Below are 22,877 nucleotides of genomic sequence, written 5' to 3' on the forward strand. Positions count from 1 at the left end.
CTCTCGGTTGAAAAAGAGGGTTGCTGTGTGTGTGTGTGTGTGTGTGTCGCGGGTGCTTAAACTTTTCATCGTCCAACAGACTCAAGGGGGCGGGGGTTCGCGCTTTTTTTTTTCTCTTGGAGAGAACTCGTACAACAAATGCAAAGTATATCTCGCATCTCTGTCTTTCCCGCCATCTGTACCCGATGTTCTAAAGTTCAGTTCGCTTTTAGTTTCGGTACCACGTGACTTGTGCGCTGCCACACAACATTGGTTCTTGCATTTTCAGCGCGGTGGAAAGTGGGTAGGTTGGGTTACACAAGGACGTGGGAGTAAAGAATGGGGGGGAGCTAAGACAAAGTGAGGCAGCAAGAAAGGGAAAAACTCCAACACCTCCAACACCCCCTCACTCGCAAAACTCCATCCATCTACACGCTCTCTCTCTCTCTCTCTCTGTTCTTCACCGCAACCGTATGTACGGGAAACCGCAAGGTTAAGCGCCCACACCCTTGACCCCGCATATCCCTGCACTAGACTCTGATTGGGTGATCAACATGATCTGTGCGCGCTGGAAGCGCTGTGCTGGAGCTAAACATGTTACCGTAGATGCAGTGGTATTTGCTTTTTTCCCCCTTCTCTTCTTGTTCGAGATGGTTGTGCATACGTCTCTTCGCATTCTCAATAACATATATATACGTCATGAAGAAATATACAGTACAGTGAAAATTCTGTAAGAAGTACGTTGGGCATGGATATTAAAAGGGTCAACGCGGGTGCGAGAGGCGCTCAATTCATCAACCCACACACGTATGCACTCGTTGTATTGTATATATATATAGAGAGAGAGTGAAGATAAAGCAGGTGTGCTGTGTGCAAATACCGCACCCCCTACCCCCAATCCTCCATACCTCTCCTCCAAAAACCATCGTACACGTATCTACCCAATCCACCCAATAAACACCGCAGATCGCCCATAACCCTCTCCCCCTCCACATATTCACAATGCAGACTTATACGCCCGTTTCACCGGATTGCGTTATCGCGACCTGCATACGAGGATGCAATACCCATGTTTCTTGCGCACTGAGCAGCTTGCGATCCGTGATATCGAGGATGTATGCTGCGTTGTGTAAGTTAAGGGTCTGGGATGCTGTGGTATAGGGAGCAGGGGGTAGGTATTGTTTTATTGGTATTTAGGGAGACCGGGGGGGGGGGGAGAGTTGGAGTAGACTGGCACTTACTTACATGCTCTCTACAAGACGCACTGGACTTTGTCATGTGAGAGAAACAAATACGAAGAGGAAAATGTGGATTTCAGTAATTTTTTTTTAAAATTGATAATAGTATCGATGATGCATAGTGTATATGCATCATGCCAGGAAAAAAAAAGGAACTACTACTACGTCGACATACGGGTTTCTCTCATCTGACACCCCCAGCCAGCTCGCCAGCCCTCTTTTACCGCTTTGGCTTTCCCCCGCTCCAACACGCGCAACGCCCCTCCACATCCCCCGGCTCCAATAAGGTGGGCGAAAAAGGCAGCACAGCCAATCCGCACGCGGCAGAAATTGAGAGGCAGAGAGTCTGGGACAGCAGGTTTTTTCTTTCTAGCCGCCCAGCCAGGTGCGCTGCTGCACGTGCGGAATTTCGCTAAACCCTCTCGCCCTGTTCCTACGCAGCAAGCAAAAAAATCCTTGCTGATAAAACCCCCGGCTGCCCAAAAAGAGAGAGGGGGGAGAGAGCGATAAACCAATAGATGTCATATACCCTACACCCCTGCTCTCTCTGTCTCTTTCTCGCGCATGCGCTGGCTGGTGGCCGCACTGCACACCCCTCCCCCCTTACCTCCCGCAAGCGGCGGGTCCTTTAATGTTTGGTATCCTGGCCCTACAATAAAATAGGAACAAATGTAGTAAAGTTGATCAAGGGGGTGTTTCCCAAGAAAAGTAAAAACGCCAATGTGATAATGTTTTCCGCCGTTAATAAAAGAAAAAGTGAAGTCATGAGTTGAAGAGAAAGGACGTGGGCCGTAACGTCGTTTCCTCTATTGGTAGGGGTAGTAGTGGGGGTGGTGTAATAAACAGAGTGGGTTTGGAAAGTGAGAGTAGATTTGTGGTTAGATCTGTCGATTGGTGATGTGGTGTGATGATTGAAGAGTAATTGGCTTGCGATCGGATCGCCTGGACCCGACAAGGTATTAGTTTGAAATTGGCGGACGGGCGGGTTGGTTTAGTAAACCGAATGCGCGCGTGTGTGTGTGAATGTGAGTGTGTGTACAAGGTAGGCGGGTGTTTGGTGGACGAATGAGAAATTAGGCGCCGTCGAGTGGGCGCCAATGCAGGGCGTGAAAGGAAGCATGGTTGGACGGAGTCCGAGCAGGTTGCGCGCACATGCATGCTCGACTTGGCATTGTAGAGACAAGTGTGTTCTGCCTAACAGCCTTCACACGCATTCTCTTTACTCGACTTTTCTCCTCTTGCCGCGGGGTGCGGGGTCGATTTGCGGAAAGTGTGGCGCTTTTGCGTCGACGGGGGTGCGACTGTAAGTCACTGTCCTCGTCACCACTTCGCGCACACTGACCCGCCTGGACCGGCCAGTCTTCTTGTCTGCCTCCCATGTCTTGGGTGATGAGACGGCAGAGTAGGGTGACTGGATTGACTTTGCGCTGGCAGGGGACCTTACTGTAGCAGGCGAGTAGGGTGACTGGGGGATGTAGAGGCGGGGTGTCCGCGCTGAGTGCCGCCGAAAAGGTGATGGAGGTGGGATGGTGACGGTTTGAACCTTGGTTGGCGGTGCAGACATTGGTTCTTTTGCTTCATCCTTGGAAGTGTCGCAACTACCGCAGCTGTTTGATCTTGACGTTGCTGGCGAGTCCTTGTCTGATGGGGCTGATGTTGATGTAAAGGATGCGCTCGAGGCCGATGAGGTGACTGAAGTGGGACGGCTCTCTCCAAAGACGAACCTGCAGCTAGTACCGGTGGACATGGGGCTTGAGAGAACAGGCGACAGGTTCTTGAGGAACTCGAGGTAGGCTGTCGGGGGAGTGATTGGCGTCTTGATGTCCGAGTCTTCCCGCTTGATACTGGCAAAGATGGGCGTGGTAGCAGAAGTGACCATGGGCGACCGGAGCTCTGAGGGGTACGTGGCCGACATGGGCGTCTTGAGGGTAGACAGGGCGGGCTTGGAGTCGGTGGCAGCCATTGTTGGTGAAGTCTTGATGAACGAGTGACTGGAGATGGTTGGCCGGGGGCTTGGTGGCTCAGAGGGCGGGCGGTGCTATGCCTTTGTCCACAGCAAAGTGGAGAGGGTTGGAGGGCGAGGCAGGCAGACGGACAGCTGCTGGCGCCTGGGGATGGCAGGTGTTTATTGTGCCTACTCGAAGGCAGCTTGGCGCGGATGCGCTGTTGTCGTTGGCCGCTGTATGGGCCGGGTGGGGTTATTTTTGGGCGCGAAGAGTTGCAGCGTCTGCTAAGCGCCGAGGGCAAGGATGGACAGGCCCCGTGCACTGGTGAACTCCTCCACCGCCCCTCGATTCGCTGCCCACCGCTGAAACAAAATGTGCCGTCCTTTGGGCCCCTGCAGGTCGAGAGTCTCTGACCGGCTCGATGCGCAGTCTGATTCGCTGCTCACCGGGCGGATGTGTGATGGTGGGTGCGGATGTGCGGGAGCCAGGCTGGTAACCTGAAGCTGAACGTGGCGACCTGGTAGAAAAGCAGTGTCGCGGGCCTGAAGTAACGAATCCTGACACGGCCTGCTGAGACGCTGGCGTCAGACAATGGCAGAGTGGTAGTAGTATGTAGTATGTAGTAGTAGTCGTAGTCGTAGTAGTAGTCGTAGTCGTAGTCGTCGCAGAAAAGTAGACAAGTGCCTCAAAAACGTAATGTACCGGCAAAACCAATGTTGCTGCAACCAGGCTGAAGCTGTGTGCAAGCAGTGCATGTCCTCGTCGTGCGAGCGTGACATGATTTTATGTCTTGCTTGCAGCCGCTGTGTATCTCTACGCTGCTCTGGACAACGCGCGCGCGCTTCCAGCCCATACCTTGCCTCTGCTCTTCCAACCCTATTCTACCCCCCAAGCACCTGACTCTGGTTCGCCGTTGAAACACGACGACCAGCGCTTACAATACTACTCTTCCCGGATGCCTATCACGTTGCCCAAACACCTTCTCGTCTACCCCCATGGACGGCTACGCGGCGATCCGCCCATCTATCCTTTGTTACACAGCTCCTAGAGGCCCAGCCAATGACCGTCTCCTGCCGCATGCAAGATGAAGCCACGCGCGGATGCTCCGAGTCTATGGTACAAAAAAAGGTCAAAAGCACAGAGACCGGGTCCCTCCACACAGTGGCGACCGAGTCGGTCCAGCTTCCGCTGTGCCCCGTCCCAACCAAGGATTCGCTTCTCTCACCACGCCTAACCAACGAGAGCTCGCAGCTCGCTGTTCTGCTCTACCTCGTCCTCGCGAATGGGGCTCACGGCGTCGCCGACCGTAATAGTGGGGTTCTGCGCAATGGGCGATGACGCATTGCTCCATGGTAGATGGCATGTGTGTTCGCCAAAGTACACGCGGCCGTCAAATCGTCGCGTCTTCGAAAGCGTTACAAACGGCTCTTGGTTTCTTTCAGCCGTTTGCTGGTCGATGCACACCATTTGACACCTCCGACACGCCCCCAGCATCTCAAAATACTGTCGACCAATCCGAAGGTAGCGCCACTCGTCTTCAGCGTACGGGTCCTCCAGCCCAGGCGGGTACGCTGGGTTCTCCGCAACCACAATGTTGGCTCTGAACACCTCTGCTTGCGCCGCCTTACCGCCCTCCGCTTTGATTAACTCGTTCAAACGGTTGAGGCTCGATCGTGAAATAGTTAGAATAGGACTCTCATTCGCCAGTAAAATAGGCTTCGAAACGCACGCGCCAGGTGTAACTGGCACCGTTTCTGGGAACGCGCCGGGCACTCGCATAGCGCCCGTCTTTTGATGCTTTTGCAGATGCGCCTTTGAATGTCTTGATGCGCCACTGCCATTGCTAACAGCTGGGAAACGAGCCAGGTGACAGGGTACTCCGAGAGCCTGTGTAAAGAAGGCTGATATGTCACTCGACCTGTACGTCTTTGCCTGGATGGCGTCTCCGCATACTTTGGCACTAGCATCTTTGTACATGGCTTCTTCTGTAAACAGACGTGGGTCTGCTGAGAGAGGGATGGCTATCTCGTGCGTGATAGCGGCGTCCTGCAGCGCGCCCGCAAGACTCACTCGTAGCACACCCTTTTCAAGGTCAATGCTAGGTCGTATGAGGGCCATCTTTGGGTAGCGCTTTTGGCTCAGTGCAGCCCCTGTTCCCTGATGGACAAGACACCATTCACGATCCCACGCAAGGCCCTCTGGACGCACATCCCATCGTCTACCCGGCGGCACGCTGAACCCCGCACAGCTTTTAATAGGATACACACAGAGACTCTCCACATGTAGACGACTTTGCGTTGGTGGCTCGATATCAACAATCGCCATTGGAGACACGTCCAACTGGGGGCTTTTCTCAACGAAAAACTCGCTCAAGAAGGAAACAAAGCACTCTACATCTGATAGGGCACTCATGGCTCCAAAACTGACACGTATGATGCCCGTGGGCTTCGCGCGGATGATGTCGTTGTCGTTGCCGCACCGCTGCCCGGCCGAAAAGTTCTCGCGCATTTCCCACGGTGCCAGCCCCAACGACGATGCAACTCCACCAGGATTGCAGAGCCCGCCAGTTCGGAGCTGGATGTTCTTGATTGCAGCCAGTTTCTCCACCTCTGCGTTGCTAACCCAGCCACCATATTGGTTTTGGAGATTGAAGGCAACAATTGGACCTTGAGTAAGACAATCTCCATACGTCGACGCCGGGTCCTTGTAGACGTAGCAGACCTGTTGGCCATTTCCGTGCCGCAACGATAGGAGCTCTTGGTGTAGTCTTTGGGAAAGAAAAGCAGTGTGCCTTGAGATCCTTTCCAATGAGACATACAGTTCCTGGTGAATAGTCATTGCGCTATCGAGCGCCATGATACTATGTATAGGTAGCGTACCATCCTCTAGCCTTTCATGGAGTGACTCTGCCTTCTTTGCATGCCATTGTTCCTTGAGGCACACGACCATGTCGACGGTGCCACCGCCAAAGTAGCGTCGCTTGTCGAATATCGATGCTGATGCTTGCCTGACGATAAGTGCGCCAAGATCTGGAAAGCCAAACATTTTGTACAGGCTCAGCACTGTAAAGTCGGGGGCCTCGTCGGGGTTCCCAAGGTCAAGGGGCGATGTAGAGACTAAGGCTGCAGCGTCTAGCAGGGTATACACTGAGTCGCGCTTGTTGGTGCGAATGCGGCGCGACCAATCCAACGGTAGACGACGCCCATTCATGTTAGACTGCGCTGGGTATGCGAATAGTTGTGCAGTACCAAACTCATTCTCGTCACCCTCGACCCACGCATTCACTTCCGCATCCGAAGCGAAGCACCTGTGCTCAGTGGCACCCTCGCGCACGCCTATCAAACTCGTATGCGCATCTCGATGGTAGCCATACCAGAACCCACCATCTTGGTCACGAAACGCTTCCATGACCAGTTTTATCCCAGCAGTGGCGTTTGCGACAAAGACCACGTCAAACTCTTGCGGATCGGCGTTGAATAATTGCAAGAGGCGTAGTCGCGCATCCTCGATTCGGCGTGTGGTCAGCTGGGAGGCGTTGGAGGCCGAGTGCGGGTTGCCGTAGAGGTTGGTCATCATGTCGGCGGAGAAGCGCTCGATGAGAGACTTGGAGTAGAGCGTAGTCCCTGCATGGTCAAGGTAGGTTGTGTCTGTTTGGTGTGAGCCTATATCCTATATCCTATAACAAATATTGCTGCACCCACCCTGCAACATGGGATACTCTTTGGCGCGAAGCTCCTCGATCGCATTGTTGTAACTGATGCACCCCGCCTCGTCCATGATGTTTGATGTATACGGTCGTATCCTGCAAAAAGCCTCGTTCACCCGTAGTCACTCGAAGGAGAAGAAGAAACAGCAGGGTTTGCAAAGGAAACCATTTGTTAGCATATAGCGTAGCTGGCTGTAGTGCTTGCAAGAGTGGGGGAGACGCGAAGGCGAACGGTGGAGTCGTGTCTTGGGCCTAGATAAGTGCGGCCGGTCCCGAACGCTCGGAATGCGCCATCGTATTCGTGCATGGCACATCAAGTAACAAGCATTGTCCTAAATTACTCAATTCAAACCCCATGCGCCGTCTATCTAGTCTAGTTTGTGTAAGTGAACGCGCTGCAATCATATCAAAAAAAGGTCGGCCGTGTTCTTCGTCTCATAATCTATGAGGAAGCCATGCGCTTGGTACAAACAAGACCAAAGTGCTCCCACCAACCCGTCACTCACTGCAATTGAGTTCCCCTAGTCCGCGTACGTATAGGAATACGGCGTCTGCCCCCGAATAATTTCGGAAGCGTGTTCCGACTCCATAACGTGGCCAGCCACCTAAAGCTGCTTGTTCTCCCTTGCCTGCTTCTCAGCAACAATCTTTGCTTTGGCCACCCTCTCCTCCCTCAACGCAGTGTACACCCAGAACCATATTCCAATCTCCAAGAAACCCCAGGTAAAGAGGATGCTGTTATTCAAGCCCGCACCCACGCTTGCTCTGTAGTCCGCACCCTTTGCCCCAAGTAGACCGCCCTCCTTGAATGCGTACGAGTAACCGGTGACGGCGAAGAGGAAGAATAGGCGCACGGGTGCTTGGAGACCCCAGTATTCGTCGGAAATTTGTTCGTGAAGCGAGAGAGACGTCAGATCGCTGATGCCGATAAAGGCAAAGAGGACGGCCAGAAAGGCGATTGATGCAGAGGGCTTGGTGAATTCGTGCGGTGTGGGCTGGAGACTGTCAGCGACTTGTTTGGCCATCTGAGTGTAGCCTCAATTGATGATTGGGACGCGTACGAGTTGCATTGATTGCTCAAGGACAAGAACGATGCCCTGCTTCGCTATCAAGGCGGGATTCCTCAGCAGGGTAACTGCGAGGGTGAGGTGGAACAGCGATATGCTGCGTATCATGTTGTTTGCTGATATTAACGGCATTTTGAAATATGTAATGCTATAATTGGGACGGCTTGGGATGTGGAATGTGGAGTGAAGAACGGCGTTGCTACAATGCGTGTGCAAGCATTCGCGTCGCGTGTTGTTTCGGATTAAACTCTACTACGGGTGACGGTTACGCCATAAACGTCAGGATTTAAAGCTATAAAAATTAAAACTAAAATCTTACAAATATAACAAGTAACGTATAAAAACTTCTACTAATATTTAATTTTTAAGGAATTTAGTATTACTCATCTTTATCTTATAACTAGTTACCATTTTTTATAATTATGAATTCTGACATTTAGGGCGTAATCGCCACCCGTACTCTACAAAGTCCGTCCACATCCGTATTACTGCCAAGACTTATGTGTACATCTACCACCCCCCCGAGTCTCACACTTGACCTGACCTCCTTTACACACTTCTCTTGTTCAACATGGAGAAGCCATTTGGGTTTACCGCCCGTGAAAAGCATGCAGCTATGCAAAATGATAGCTCTCAAAAACGGCGTACACGCCCTTCGAATGGCATCATCTTCTCCGCCGTGCTCCTGCTTATCGCATTTGTCATGTGGTCCTCACAGATACCCACTCGAATCTGGACACCTCGCAAGCATAAGTGTGGAGGAAATCTGACTGTCGAAGAAAGAGCTGTGAGAATACTCAAGCAAAATCCGCTCATCGGTTAGCGCCATGAACCGTTATCATCTGATCATTGACTGACTTCATCAAGATGGGCATAATGACCTGTTGATCTTCATTCGCGCCAAATACCAGAATCACATCTACAACAACTCTGACAGTGATTTTGCCAAGAAATTCGAAAATGGCGGGCTCGACATGCACGTTGACATTCCGCGCCTAGAGAAGGGACTCCAGGGCGGCGCCTTCTGGAGTGCATTCTGGCCATGTCCCCTGGGCGACGGCACAAACTTCTCAGACTCAAGATATTCCGACAGTAATTCAAGCCTCCGTAACCCTTCCTTCTCCCTCCAACACTAAAACAATCCCAGTCGTCAAATCCACCCTCCAACAACTCGACCTCTTCAACCGCCTAGGCTCCTCCTACCCCAAATACTTCACCCCAACCCGAACCAGCGCAGACGCCCTCCGCGCTTTTAACACCGGCACCTTCATCGCCCCCGTCATCATCGAAGGCCTCCACCAAATCGGAAACTCAATCTCCACCCTCCGCCTCTACCACCAACTCGGCGTCCGCTACGCAACCCTGACTTGGAACTGCCACAACAAGTACGCCGACGCCGCCATCGAGACAGCAAAAGACTGGAGTCCCGTGATTGCGAAACCCCACTGGCATGGCCTCAGCCCCGCCGGACGCGACCTCGTCAAAGAAATGAATCGCCTCGGCATGCTCGTCGATCTCGCCCACGTCAGTCAAGACACAATGCGCGACGTCCTCGTCGGCAACGGCGCGCCCGGTTGGAACGGCAGTATTGCTCCCCCGATCTTCAGTCACAGCTCTGCATACGCAGTTTGTCCTCACCCACGCAATGTGCCAGACGATATCTTGCAACTGGTTAAACAGCGCAACTCGCTCGTCATGGTTAATTTTAACCCCGATTTCGTATCTTGCAAGGCTTCAGATACCCCGAATTCTTTTCCGGAATTCGTACCCGAGAATAATACCTTGGCGCATGTTGTGCGCCATATCAAGCATATTGGAGAGTTGATTGGGTACGATCATGTTGGGCTAGGCACGGATTACGATGGTATTGAGGAGACGCCAAAGGGACTGGAGGATGTATCCAAATTTCCGGATTTGATTGCAGAGTTGTTGAGGCAGGGGGTTAGCGATGAGGATGCGGGTAAGATTGTAGGACGCAATTTGCTGAGGGTGTGGGCCGAGGTTGATAAGGTTGCGGCGGAGTTGCAGAAGACGATGCTGCCGCTTGAAGATGAGTTCGAGAAGGAATTTTGAGGGGGTGGTGCGGCGGCCGCAGAATGCTGGGATGCGGGACATGAATGGGTGCTAGGAATATAATTATATAGCCATGTTAAAAGAAATCAAGATATTGGACACCTGGAGTGAGATTATGAGAAAACCCGGCGTTGTGTTTCCCCTAGTTCCATGGTTTATCGCGATTAAGATCAATGAATTCCAATTGTCCATGAAAATTCGGACTGGCTGCATACGCCCTGTAGATATACATTTTGATACATAGCGGTGAGATTCCAACGGAGCTGTATATACACATGTGGAGTGCATCTCACACGCTTAGTGGCTGGGAAGGTATAGGGGCGGGAGTGTAGCGCTAAGAGGATGTTTTGAACGCGCACATTGGTGCTTTTTGAGAGTTGATGGTGTGATCGTGGTCATACTAAGTAACAAGGTTTTGTAGTGAGCTTCTGAAGGGAAGGTCGTGGGTGGTCTCGAATGTTGCTTCTGGATAATTGTGGGATCGGATTATTTATCCCATCCATTGCTTGGGGGTTTGGAAGCATAGCATGCAGTTACTTCCAAGAAGAGTGCCGGTTTGATTTGTAAAGTTCGGATTGGCGTGCGAGGCAATTGACGTAGGTCGTGTGAAAATGGGTAGTTGAAGTATTTATTGAGATTGGAGGAGGCTTTGTTTCGCCACAAAGCAGAGTTGTATGAAGGTGAGGACTATACGAGCGTTATAATCCGTTCTTCGGCTTTGAGGTGAGCATTAAATATCGTCCCAGGGTCTCCTCTAGAGAGACCAACAAGGAACGTTCCAATCCTCGAGAAAGTCGCTGAATCATTGCCTCTTGCTTGCAAGAGCAAACCTTCCAGCATGCTTGTATCCCTTTCATCATTTTCACCCTGTTTATCCTCTTCGTCACTGTTGCTAACACTTCCTCGAGAATTGCCCGAGATCTTGCTCTCCCTGGTGTTTTGTGTATCATCATTTCCGTCGTCATCAAAATGATTTTCATGGAAACATCTTTGAATCACGATGATGTAAATTTGTTGTGGCTCACAAACAGTTGGATCATCCGTGTGGACATGAGATGAAATCTTCATACTATTCCCACCGAGTTTTGCGTCTGATAGATGCACATCATCTTCCATCAGTACGAGGTGATAATTAAACTCGTATGTAGCGAGCACATTTTCAGCGTCTGGTATGAGCGTAGCAAGCATTGGCCTACACCTGATTCTCATGGATGCGTATGTGAGTTCTCCAGAGAGCTTAGTCGCGATGTCGAGATCGATAAGCTCTGTTTCAAAGTGTCGACTTTTGTGCCCGCTGTGGTACTTGGACACTGAACTCATCCATATATAACCATTGGAAGCAGCCCAACTCCAAGTAGGAGCTCTCCATTCTGTGGGCTCGACGGGAAGGTTTTCATTGGGAAAGCGTAATATGAACCAACAGAGCTCCTCGATCATTCGACTCTTCCAGAGCCCAGCGACAAGTTCATCTCCTGTGGCACCTCCAACTTGTTTCGCTATTCCGCAAAGTGCTACCAATTTGTCGCTATCCCGACTAAGTGCGCTTCTGGAGTAATGTACTCGAAAGGAACACCAAGCCCAATAAAGCCTGTCGTCCAAGCCCGATTCCAAGCGCGGCATTATCTTAATGCCATTCGAATAAGCATCGCATTGTTGTGAGAACTCATGAAGACGCCTCTTTAACATGGTGGCATCATCATACCAATATGGCAATGCTTCTCGCGGAATTCCATTCGGATAGGTTTCGCAAGTTCTGCTTCCGTAGCATTCCCAAAACACCTGGCTATCGCTGAAGTGCATAATTCGACGAGAGAGCTGCCTCTCTTGGCTAACCCAGGCTCGTGAATTAAGTGGCGCCCGTTCGATGCAGTATGTGGTCATGTGTTCTATGTCGCACAAATAAGTACCCATCAGGTAGACTGCTTTATCTTTATTCCTTAGCCAGGGTGCATCAGGGTTGAAATGAATGTCTAGAAGGCGTGGCAATGACTGTTGTGGATGCCTCTCAAAAAACAGACCTCCATCACTATTACCCGAAGCAGTTGCTGCAATCGTACATGCTGCGTGTGCATAGACCTGTTCCATACGGCTAGATTCATACTCCCAGTCTGGTTCGCTGTCCTGAATAATGCAACTGCTAATGTGAGCTGGTATCCTATGTTCGAATTGGTTTATCACCTACAGCGAGTCAATCCATAAATAACGGATACGAAGACAACGAGTTACATGAATAGCATCGCGGAATGTCTTTGGCAGATTTTCTGCATCAATTCCCTTCTCCAATTCCTGCTGTGTCTTCGAATTCAGCGTGTATGGCTTCGAATTTCCCCAACAATGCGAGAGGCAGACATATTCTTGACTACTGAACATCTTCGCGCTGCGGAGTATGATCGGGCTACCCTCATGGCCAACATCAAGAAGTCTTGATGGGTACTGATTCAATTCTGCTGACTCTGGGGTACCGCATTGCACATGATCGGCACAACAGTCATGGTATTGCTTGAGAAGAAAGGGGAGAGCTTCGCGAGTATTTGAGGGCAGAGTGCGACCAATCGAAACATCGGTAGAGGCTATGGATGAATCAGCCATCGTCCACAGTTGTATTGACTAGACGGACTTGGAAGACGCTGAAGAACTAAACAGGCACTACTAATTCTCTTGTAATCGGGACCTAGATTCCAGAAACGCAAGGTTAGTGTGTCCTCCCATTTTCCATACAACAACACTGCTGTGACCCGTTGAAAGTCAGATTCCAGAGGACATTCCTTGGCGTTCAACCATGCCAAGGTACAGATCGAGCATGGCAGTTGCATAGCCTCTTTGTACGAGTCGAAATCGACGTGGTGATCGAAGGCTACAACGAACCGAGAATTGTAGTCATCTCTCAACCGAAGGTCCCCAACTACAAACCTGCGGCACGGCTCACATAACTTTGTTTCTGTCATAGTTAGCTCGCATTTGGGGTATCGTCAGTTGTGAGATGTCAACAGAGATATGGTGAAGTAAGAAAGTGAGGGGTAAGTATTCGGATCGTTGTTGCCTAGCAAGCTCAACCCCAAAGTATCGCGACCATCTAAGCCACAGCATGCACACATGTCTGTGGCTGCAATACATCCCATCTCCAAGCTAACCAAAAAAATCATCAAAAAGAAAAAACATTGCACACACTCCATCCACCAACCACATCCAAAATTCGAAACCCCGAATCCCCAGTCCAAAGCCCAAAAGTCCAAAGCCTAGTTTCCAACCCTCACCATCCCGCGCGCCTACCTCATCACCCCCCATCTTCCCTCCGACCAGCGCCCGTACCCCTCCACCCCCCCCTCCAACTCACCATCACAACCCGAACGCGTAAACCCGACCGCTTCTGCGACCCATCACGTACACGAGACAATCAAAGGGGGGGTGTTAGACACGGCACGTTGAACCGGCAAGGCATATGTGACAGCTTACGCATCCCGTCGGGCGAGACGCTGGCACATGTGGGAATCACGTGAAGAGCACGGCGAGAGAGCAAGAGGGGTGTAGCGGGTGGGGTAATAACGCAGCTTCCCTTGCTCAAATCTCTTTTGGTAGGAGAAAAAAAACAAGAATGCGGTGATGAGTACTGACTGAGCTATTCCGCTATTCCTCAAAGTTCATGTTGTATGTAGGGTATAACACCAGTGATACCAAACATCACACCAATACATCATGACAATGCACGTAGAAAAAAAGGGTAAGAGAGGAAAAAGGTTCCAGTCTGCATTAGGTTCATTCTTCGCATTCCTGAAAACCATCCAGTTCCTCCCCTTTCATATCTCTATATATCGTCCATCTCATCAAGAAACAAAACGATACAAAAAAAGATATAAACCTGCGTTCAGAGAGAGCGGTGTGATGAGTTCGCCAATCTTTACTCGAGTTTGTGTAAATAAAAAAAAGGTATCAAGCGATAACAAGAAAAATACAGGTATATCGACCATTGGTTAGCGATAGTAAAGTGAGGACCAAGAACAAAGGGAAACAAGCTAAGCACAAGCCGGCCAAAGCCGGGGCTTTCGCATGAGGGACAAAAAAAATGTACACTCCAGGGTCAAAATCGCCGAAACCATGCCATGTGGATACGATGGACAGGTTTTTCTTTTGGGCGTTTGCCGGATGAGATAGAAGAGAAGAGAGAAACGACGAGGATGCGCGCTAAATCACAAAAATACCCAAAAACAACTTATCGTTGGCCGGTGACGGTCGGGCCAAAGTCAAAGCCAGCAGGTGCTTGTGGCTGCTGTTGCTGTGGTGGTGGGTATGAAGGTGATGCTAGCGGGGTGTATGCACCAGGAATGGGCACAGCGGCGTACTGCTGTTCGCCTGGCGCAGCAGCAACGTGGTCGTTTCTCCTTTCTTGGAATGCTGGAGATGGAAGTGGTGGCGAAACGGTGTTTGTGCGAACAGGCGCCTCGAAGCCTTCCTGCTCAACCTTGGGAGTCGCACCAGTGACCTTGATAGGTGGTGCCTGGAGGGTGAAGGGCTGGGGCTGAGCGATTTCACGTGCATATGCGTATTGAACCTTATCGCTTTCGCCATTCTCAGCCGCAGAGTGTGGGTCCACGTACATTGGGTGGCCTGGTGGTGGGCGCCAGCCGCCGGAGCGAGGAGACATTGGGCCGAAACCAGGGGTGTTGGGAGCGGACTGGGAGCGCAGCTGAGCAAGGTAGAGATCCGAACGAGCGCGGTCGCGCATGGCCATGGACTTGCGGAGCTTGCGCTTGGACCAGAAGCGGTAGAAGACAATTCCGTAAATGGCAATGACGAGGACCTCGATGACGATTTCGATGATGCAGCAGACAAGAGCCCAGTTCTGACGCACTGTTAGTGGGTTGTAGAATGGAGGAATTTAGGGATGCATACCTGAAGACGGCAGACAAGGGCATAGGCAATGTCATCCTCAAAGAGATGTCGTCGCTTGTTGTCAACGCACGACCAACCCCACATGTCTTTGTTGTTGTTCTGCGCTTTACTTTGATTGAAGACGGCTGCACCAACGCCCCACATGATGATGCTGAAGATGAAGAATGCAACGGCGAAGACAGTGTAGTAGGCAGCGACCTTTTCGGCCCGATGGTGACCTCCTCTCCAATAGGCGATGATGACAAAGATGGACATGACCAGGGAAATGCAAGCAATGGTAAGCAGGAGAATCTGGGGCCAGGTTTTGGTGTTGTTAGCCCATGGAGGTAGACCGTTGCGAGGAGCCAGGGTTTTGGTAGCGTTGAAGATGGCAAATGCGGTTGCAACCATGGAGAGAACGATGAGAGAGCAGGCAAAGTTGACACCTCGGAGGAAGATCTTTGCCAATCGCACGCGTACTTTGATTTTCTAGTTGGTGTTAGTGAATGCACGTAGCATAGATGGCGATTTCATAAACATACCAGATCCTTTGCTTGCTCCTTTTCAGTCATGGCCTCGCGCTTCTCAAGCTGCTGCTCTTCCCTAAAGGTAGGGCTCATGATGGACATTGCGCCGGCTGGTGTCCGTGGGGGAGCGCCAGGCGACTTCAAGGCGCTCTTGAGAGGCGTCTTTGGCGTTGGGGGAGGAAGGTACCTTCGGTCGGTTTCCTCCATCTCGACTGATTGCATGTAGCCAAAGCCTGTGTCGGCGATCTGGGGTTGTGGCTTGTAGTGGTTCGTTGGGTACTCGACTGGTGACCGAGGAGGGTCAATAGGCGAGTGAACTGATGTTGCCTCTGCGAAGCGGGCTGCACGTGGTGTCCTGACGTCGAGAGAGTCTTTGGAGCTTCGTCTTTCAATGGTGATATGGGTAAGCTTCTTGTCGTTGGCGGCCATACTAAGGATATGCGAGTTTTACTCGAGGGCAATGGGGAATGGCATCAAGTGGGGGCAAGAGAAGTAGGAAGAGAACAGTGCCACAACGTCGACGACTATAATCCAGCCCAGCTAAGACGAGTCGCGAGAAAGGCTACAAGAGATGGATGATAGAAGAAACACGACGAATTACAATAAGAGACCTGCTGGAGAAAAGGAAAAGGCGTGGCAAGTGGGCGAAGCGCTGGGCTTTTGTTGTCGGGGCGCTTGGAAAGCGGCAACGGGCGAGGATTGGATAGGTGGGGAGCACGGATAGTAGCAGGTGGGGAGAGAGAAGATGGCAAAGCGGGCGGGTACTTACAACGTTCTAAATGTATGGCGGCTAGAGGCAGGCAGCTGGCACGACTGCAGGTTCGCGTATGATAGGCCGGCTGGGGAGACGAGGTGGATGCCAATGGCGCGCAGAGGAACGAGGCGAGTGGTGGCCCGAAATAGACGCCCGGGAGAAGTCGATAGAGGATGTACAGATGATGCGACCAGAAGCTTGGTTTATGGGCAGCTGTGATTGCAATGCCTCGTGCTTATCCTGTCGGTCAGCGTGGCAATATGCAACGCTGTCGCTCTAGATTGCGCTCTGTCTCTGTCTCTGTCTCTCTTTTCTTTTGTTGCCGACGTAAGATGGGTCAGAGGATGAGGTAGTGGTGGGTGAATGTACCTCTGGCGTCTGGAGCGCCTTCAGACGTTAAGAGAGCATGGCCCAGGTCGAGGAAACACCGAGGAAACAGCCATGGGACGACGGGCGGCGGGGGCGAGTCGTCGGGAGCGCCTTGTGCCCAGGATTCTGGTGCAGCGAGGCAGGGCATGGAAATGGCTGATACCCAATTACTGGTACACATTTGACGCCCGCAAAATGGGCAAAATGTAACATGGCGGTTGCAGCAGCTGAGTGGTTGGCCGACGCATGAGAAAAAAGCGCGCTAATCCTGTTTGGGCCTGCAAGCGCCGTCCCACTGCGTTAGCGGCCCACTTGGTTGAATCCAATTCACTGCCGCTGATGTTCTCGAGTCCATCCAGTCCACACACAACCACCATCAGCCCTGACAGCACTCGTCCATCACCGCTCGCTGCCTCACCAACACTCGACTCGCTGACTCCAGTCCTCGTACGCCCGCAGCTCGTCCGACATAAAGCTTCAAACTGCCCCAGTGCATACGTACGCAATTCCATCAGCACCCCAGCTCCACCCACGCCTTTGCGCCCTGCTTCTACTACACCTAGGCCTCGTCTATGCCGCTGCCAAGTCATGTGAGCGCTGCGGCATCCAGGCTCCCCAGGCCTGGCCTCACATGTGCTCGACTTACAAACATGTTTCCTGCACCCTCTGCTGCTTAGTCCCCGAGCCGCTTCGCCACCTTCCCGCAAAACGCTCTCCATCTGCACGTCGTCCGCGCACTAGCTGTCTTGCGGTAGTTTTGTTTCGTTTCTTGCTCACTGAATGCAGGCTTATTTTTGGCCCCCCGCTGTCAGCTGCATCGTGGGGTAGCACCAACGCGCTGATAGCTCAGCTATGACATGGTCGTGTGCGCTACTTCTAGTTGATGGGTTAACCCTACCTAAATATATCCCTTTGCGCACACTTTGTCGAATCCCAAATCCCATAATTAACAAACACTGGGGCCAGCCGTTCTCTCTGCATGCAGCGCGGATCCCCCAGCTGGCACGGCCGTGCAGCCCGTTTCGAAACAATTTTACCCTCTTTTAGCCTCGCGTCCTCGACTTTGGATATTTGCTCGTCTGAATCTTCCTTGTCCCTTGTCCCGTCGATATTAATCATGCAGGAAGATGTATATATTTTCCATCCGATATATGTTTTTCCTTGGTTTTCTGGCTGCCTGAAAAATTGTGTCATCGTACGATGCTCAATAGAAACCCAACCAACATTTTGCCAATGCCAGCCCGTCGCAAAATCGCTTTTATAATTAGCAAACCATACATTGACGCGGAGTTTAGTAGCCCTTGCGCGAGAGAAATGATGTGCCATGGAAAGAGTCCAGGTCTGCTATAATGGCAGCTTTAGCTGCATATTGCAATCGGTCCTGGAGAGGGTGTTCGCGCGTGAAGAAACGCGATCCAATTAGCTTTCAATAACCAGCTATGTATGTATTTCGTTGAGGCTAATTTTATAAGTCCTATTATGAAGAACTAGGGTTCTGTACTCCATATTTCTATATTATATAGGAAGGAATTCATGCAGTTCTCAAGCACATCACATGTAAGTACAATTGATGTTTAGGGCGGAAGCAAACCACTGCTATACAGGTATATACATGAACAGAAAGATGAAGATTAATTGCAGAGACTGCCTTTATACACTTTACATACAAAATCCCAGAACGCGGTCATTTTAGGACTCTCTAGGCATCGAAATCAACAACAAGGCGAGTGGTGACAGTTCACTACTTCCCACCAGAAATCTCATACGCATACGCGGTCGCATTAGTCGCCGGATCAACCGAAATAGTAATCTGTTCAGACGAAACATTAGCAATCTTCATATCCAGGTCCTTACCGGGGAGAAAAAAAAAGAAGCAGAAGAAAGAAAAACATCACTCACCATCCCATCACTAACGTTCACTGTACTCGTACCCAACGCCACAGGCGCCCCAATCTCGCCCGCAGGCCCCGCCCAGTCAAAACGATACGTAGCAACACTAACCGCCACACCCTCTAACCCACTAATCTGAATATCATACTGACCCTCCACAATGCGCGTCCCCGCGATAACCTTGACAAGGCCGTCTGCAGATTTAGTCGCGAACACGTCAAACAAACTATCATCCGCGGCCTTTGTCGCAAGTCTCTCTCCTGTCATGCCAGCGTAGTACTTGTACAACTGCCACTCGCCATTCGGACGATACCCAGCGCCACTCTCTGGAAAAACCAGATTAGCGAGCGAATCGTGCAGGCCCGTTCCAGAGCCCCAGTTTGCGCGTAGACCGCGCAGGTTGTGCCGCTCGAGTTGGGCAATGTAGTACACGGAGCAGCCGGGGGTTTGCTCTTCTTTTGCTGCGTACTCGTTGATGTCGATGGGGCGTTCAGGGAGTTTGTTCGAGGAGCGCAGGGTGTTGAAGTCGGGGATTGTGGCGTCGGGTTGGCGGGACCAGCTGCCGATTTGGTGCCAGGAGTAGATATCCGGGACGGCGTTTTTGCTGGCGATGGTGCTGAGCCAGGTTTGCCAGTTTTCCGAGTTTGTGCTAGGGGAGGCGGCCATGGAAGGGCCGCTTAGCATGGTTGAAGGAAGTTTTTTTCTGGGTAGGGGAGAGGGTTGGTTAGCTTAGTGGTTTAGGGAGAAAGTAGAAAGTGACATGTGTGTGGGAACTTGCCTGAGGAAGTTGTGGGCGTGGACGTAGTAATCGAGGAATTGGGGCCATGTACGAGCCCAGAATAAGTCAATATCAGGCTCATTCCAGATGTCGAGGATAAGGCCGTCGAGCATGTTGTTGGCCTTGATGTCTTTGACGAGCTGGGTCAAGAAGGCGTCGGTTTCGGTATAGTTGCCATTGTCGCCGGGGAAGAGAGGGATGCTGCTACCGTCTGCTCCCCATAGGTCGTGGACGAGGAGTATAAACTCGCCATTGTATTTCCGAGTGGTACGGTAATTCGAAAGGGTGGACTTGAAGCGCGGAAGGTAGCTGTCGTAACCATCGACCCAGCCACGAGTCGAGGTTTGAGCACCGCCAGCTCGGCTGGCACCGAATTTGACGTCAGTAATGTAATTCGCGGGAATCGAAGTGTCTACTTCTGTCCCGTTGTCGGGAAATCCGTAGATCCATCCTGAAGCAAGGGATTTTGCCTGGCCCGAAGTCTTGGAAAGGTCAACGGTTGCAACGCCCTTGGCTGCTCTTCGGATGCTGGCTGCTTCGAGGAGCGTGAGGCTCGAAAGCAGAATACTAGCAATTGTGGATGATCTCATCTTTTCTCGAGAATGAACCGGTCACAGGCCTAATAGCATGCCTCAATGAATGGTACATCAATCTCTTCTTATGTATGCACGTCTTTGGCAAGCTCCTACTAGCATTTTAAATTAATCCGGGAATTATTTTCCAGCGACATATTCTCAAAAGAATATTCGATTGACTGTGAAGAAGCAGTATTGTAGCTGTGGACGCCATGCGGGGTGACAATAGCGCGAAATTAAATTAATTGTTGCCAAATCTGTGTAGACCTAGTGGAAATTCCGGTGGAGAGGGAAGGGATGCCTGTAACCCCGCATAACCCATGTTGAGATACAATGTCTCCGGTGGGGTACAGCAGGCTCAGCAACGTACAATGCTTGGATAAGTAGTTTTGTTGTATAGAACAGCAGCCGTTGTAAATGACTAGTTTTTTTGTGTTTCTAGGGTTATTTTTGGTCATATTCTTCTGAGATTTCAAGTGTTGAGATAGTCTTAAGCTATAAAGACTATCATGGCATAATAACAATACGCTTAGAAAACGGGTTGAATTCTCTGGTGGAGAACACACTAGCCCACTACTATTCGAGCGCCCCTTCCCCTCATGCTCCGGTGGAGGCGCGTGGAGACAAATCCTTCTCTCCGAACAACACGGGGAAAGTGTACTGTTCTTGCACGTACTGGTACACGAGCCTGGTGGACCCCGCTGATCTACATTAATGATGTTCTTTTGTCACGGTCTTGCAGCCGCAGCGCTTTGGCTTGCCTGTAAAGCTGTGCGCACGCATCTGATGCGTGGCTTCACTCAAACCGCTTTTCAATAGACGTTTCTGACTTAACCACAAACATACTTTTCTTAAGCTGAACGATGTTCCTCCAAGAGCACGGTCGTCTCGTATTTGCGTACGACGCAGAACGGCTATGGATCGAACCGTGGGGCCAAAACTCTCTCCGTGTTCGTGCGACCAAAGCCAGTAGCATGCCTACCGAAAACTGGGCGCTGCTTCAAGCCAAGCCCACAAAATCGGATGTTAACATCACAGATGAATGCGCTACCCTGGTGAACGGCCGTATCAACGCTACAGTAACGAAGCGGGGTAAAGTGACTGTCCGTGATGACAGTGGAAAAGTCCTGCTCGAGGAGTTTGCTCGGAACCGGCGAGAGCCTACAGATCCGAAATGTAGCGCTCTCGAGATTGAAGCTCGCGAGTTCAAACCAATCATTGGTGGTGATTATCATCTCACGGCCCGGTTCGAGAGCCTCGATCCAAAGGAGAAGCTCTATGGCATGGGGCAGTACCAACAGCCCTATCTGGATATCAAAGGAACTCAGATCGAACTTGCGCACCGCAACTCTCAGGCCAGCGTACCATTTGCGCTGTCTTCTCGTGGCTATGGCTTCCTGTGGAACAATCCGTCCGTTGGGACTGCCATCTTTGGCAAAAACATCATGAGCTTCGAGGCTCGGTCAACAACGGTCTTGGACTACTGGATCGTAGCAGGAGAGACGCCAGCACAGATTATTGAGGCATACGCCGAGGCCACTGGCAAGGTACCTATGATGCCAGAATATGGCCTCGGCTTCTGGCAATGCAAGTTGCGTTACCAGACCCAGGATGAGCTTCTCAATATAGCACGAGAGTACAAACGACTCCAACTGCCAATTGATTTGATCGTCATCGACTTCTTTGTGAGTTTCGGCAGACTGGAATCCCGTTCAGAACTTGTATTGACGAGCTTCAGCACTGGCCGAAACAGGGTGATTGGCGCTTTGATGAGACGTATTGGCCAGATCCAGACGCCATGGTCAAGGAGTTGCAAGATATGGGCATTGAACTTATGGTCTCTATCTGGCCGACAGTCGATCGCAAGTCTGAGAACTATGAAGAGATGCTGGAGAAGGGTTTGCTCATTCGCACAGAGCGTGGTGAGCGCATCGCTATGACATTCCAAGGCATCACTGTACATTTCGATCCAACCAATCCAGCATCGCGAAAGTACGTGTGGGGTAAGGTGAAGCAAAACTACTACTCAAAGGGCATCAAGGTTTTCTGGCTGGACGAAGCTGAGCCTGAGTACACGGTGTACGACCTCGACAACTACAGGTATCATCTTGGATCCAACCTGGCAATCGGCAACATCTTTCCACGAGAATACTCGCGTGCCTTTTACGAGGGCATGTTAGACGAGGGCCAGACTGGAGTTGTTAATCTTGTTCGTTGTGCTTGGGCAGGCAGTCAAAAGTACGGTGCCCTTGTATGGAGTGGCGATATTGCTTCCTCGTGGAGCAGCTTCCGAAACCAACTAGCGGCCGGGTTATCTATGGGCATCGCCGGTATTCCCTGGTGGACAACAGGTAACCTCCTTCCAGTCCTGGCTTTAATTGAAGACTTACCTTGAACAACAGATATTGGTGGCTTCCATGGGGGTGATCCCAATGACCCTAAGTTCCGGGAGTTGTTCGTGCGATGGTTCCAGTGGGGAACGTTTTGCCCTGTTATGAGACTTCATGGCGATCGCGAGCCAAGGCAGGCGAAGGTCGGTAATACTGGAGGAGCATCATGTCGCAGCGGTGCAGCCAACGAGGTGTGGTCATACGGGCCGGAGGTGTTTGAGATCTGCAAAAGGTACATGCAGTTTCGTGAAGAGCTTCGACCTTACACGCGAAAGCTTATGAAGGAAGCTCACGAGCATGGCACCCCAGTCATGCGGACGCTCTTCTTCGAGTTTCCGGATGATGCCACTTGTTGGGAAGTCGATGAACAGTACATGTATGGCGACAAGTATCTCTGCTGCCCGGTTTTTTCGGAGGGTCAGACGCAGACGACAGTGTATCTACCAAAGCTGAGTGATGGCAAGAAGTGGCAGAGGCTATGGAGCGAAGATACCTACGAGGGTGGCATCCATATTACTACCGCGTCTCCTTTGCAGGAAATGCCTGTATTTATCAGGCCGTAAACAACGACGTGCGATTTCTAATACACAAGTCTGGCAGAGATTAATGCCTCGGACCAAGATGTTGTGCAATGATATGCCCGAATGTGTCTTCCCCCTTGCTCCCTCCCCTCGTTCCTGGCTGGTACCTCCTAGTCTCAACACGAAAACCTGGTCAGC

The 22,877-nt window shown here is 51.2% G+C and overlaps 11 protein-coding genes across 11 annotated transcripts; 4 read left to right on the plus strand and 7 right to left on the minus strand.

Annotated features, from left to right (window-relative positions):
* Positions 1-2,436: 2,436 nt before the first annotated feature.
* COCVIDRAFT_11868 (hypothetical protein) lies at positions 2,437-3,180 on the minus strand (the record flags this gene model as incomplete). Its single annotated transcript, XM_014705940.1, has 1 exon — positions 2,437-3,180. One exon carries the CDS (start codon positions 3,178-3,180, stop codon positions 2,437-2,439), a length of 744 nt encoding a protein of 247 aa, XP_014561426.1.
* A 1,213-nt stretch (positions 3,181-4,393) lies between these two features.
* On the minus strand, positions 4,394-6,940 carry COCVIDRAFT_22436 (hypothetical protein; the record flags this gene model as incomplete). Its single annotated transcript, XM_014705977.1, has 2 exons — positions 4,394-6,810; positions 6,865-6,940. The coding sequence occupies 2 exons, from the start codon at positions 6,938-6,940 to the stop codon at positions 4,394-4,396; spliced, it is 2,493 nt and encodes an 830-aa protein (XP_014561463.1).
* Positions 6,941-7,474: 534 nt separating this feature from the next.
* Positions 7,475-8,068, minus strand: COCVIDRAFT_86663 (hypothetical protein; the record flags this gene model as incomplete). Its single annotated transcript, XM_014706017.1, has 2 exons — positions 7,475-7,864; positions 7,931-8,068. The coding sequence occupies 2 exons, from the start codon at positions 8,066-8,068 to the stop codon at positions 7,475-7,477; spliced, it is 528 nt and encodes a 175-aa protein (XP_014561503.1).
* Positions 8,069-8,507: 439 nt separating this feature from the next.
* Positions 8,508-10,009, plus strand: COCVIDRAFT_33468 (hypothetical protein; the record flags this gene model as incomplete). Its single annotated transcript, XM_014706018.1, has 3 exons — positions 8,508-8,754; positions 8,804-9,028; positions 9,084-10,009. 3 exons carry the CDS (start codon positions 8,508-8,510, stop codon positions 10,007-10,009), a joined length of 1,398 nt encoding a protein of 465 aa, XP_014561504.1.
* Positions 10,010-10,696: 687 nt separating this feature from the next.
* COCVIDRAFT_86488 (hypothetical protein) lies at positions 10,697-11,077 on the minus strand (the record flags this gene model as incomplete). The annotated part of the gene is made up of 1 exon (XM_014706019.1): positions 10,697-11,077. The coding sequence occupies one exon, from the start codon at positions 11,075-11,077 to the stop codon at positions 10,697-10,699; it is 381 nt and encodes a 126-aa protein (XP_014561505.1).
* A 273-nt stretch (positions 11,078-11,350) lies between these two features.
* Positions 11,351-12,598, minus strand: COCVIDRAFT_44677 (hypothetical protein; the record flags this gene model as incomplete). The annotated part of the gene is made up of 2 exons (XM_014706020.1): positions 11,351-12,143; positions 12,192-12,598. Coding segments are annotated over 2 exons (1,200 nt in total), but the record flags the coding sequence as incomplete, so codon positions are not given.
* Positions 12,599-14,216: 1,618 nt separating this feature from the next.
* Positions 14,217-15,831, minus strand: COCVIDRAFT_86214 (hypothetical protein; the record flags this gene model as incomplete). The annotated part of the gene is made up of 3 exons (XM_014706021.1): positions 14,217-14,846; positions 14,897-15,364; positions 15,418-15,831. 3 exons carry the CDS (start codon positions 15,829-15,831, stop codon positions 14,217-14,219), a joined length of 1,512 nt encoding a protein of 503 aa, XP_014561507.1.
* Positions 15,832-16,229: 398 nt separating this feature from the next.
* On the plus strand, positions 16,230-16,504 carry COCVIDRAFT_33471 (hypothetical protein; the record flags this gene model as incomplete). The annotated part of the gene is made up of 2 exons (XM_014706022.1): positions 16,230-16,398; positions 16,437-16,504. 2 exons carry the CDS (start codon positions 16,230-16,232, stop codon positions 16,502-16,504), a joined length of 237 nt encoding a protein of 78 aa, XP_014561508.1.
* A 360-nt stretch (positions 16,505-16,864) lies between these two features.
* COCVIDRAFT_86289 (hypothetical protein) lies at positions 16,865-17,119 on the plus strand (the record flags this gene model as incomplete). The annotated part of the gene is made up of 1 exon (XM_014706023.1): positions 16,865-17,119. One exon carries the CDS (start codon positions 16,865-16,867, stop codon positions 17,117-17,119), a length of 255 nt encoding a protein of 84 aa, XP_014561509.1.
* A 1,147-nt stretch (positions 17,120-18,266) lies between these two features.
* COCVIDRAFT_33472 (glycoside hydrolase family 39 protein) lies at positions 18,267-19,783 on the minus strand (the record flags this gene model as incomplete). The annotated part of the gene is made up of 3 exons (XM_014706024.1): positions 18,267-18,335; positions 18,425-19,118; positions 19,194-19,783. 3 exons carry the CDS (start codon positions 19,781-19,783, stop codon positions 18,267-18,269), a joined length of 1,353 nt encoding a protein of 450 aa, XP_014561510.1.
* An 848-nt stretch (positions 19,784-20,631) lies between these two features.
* Positions 20,632-22,721, plus strand: COCVIDRAFT_22443 (glycoside hydrolase family 31 protein; the record flags this gene model as incomplete). The annotated part of the gene is made up of 3 exons (XM_014705978.1): positions 20,632-21,453; positions 21,507-22,119; positions 22,171-22,721. 3 exons carry the CDS (start codon positions 20,632-20,634, stop codon positions 22,719-22,721), a joined length of 1,986 nt encoding a protein of 661 aa, XP_014561464.1.
* Positions 22,722-22,877: the final 156 nt, after the last annotated feature.

This window comes from Bipolaris victoriae (assembly GCF_000527765.1).
Source record: "Bipolaris victoriae FI3 unplaced genomic scaffold scaffold_5, whole genome shotgun sequence".
Lineage (NCBI taxonomy): Eukaryota > Fungi > Ascomycota > Dothideomycetes > Pleosporales > Pleosporaceae > Bipolaris > Bipolaris victoriae.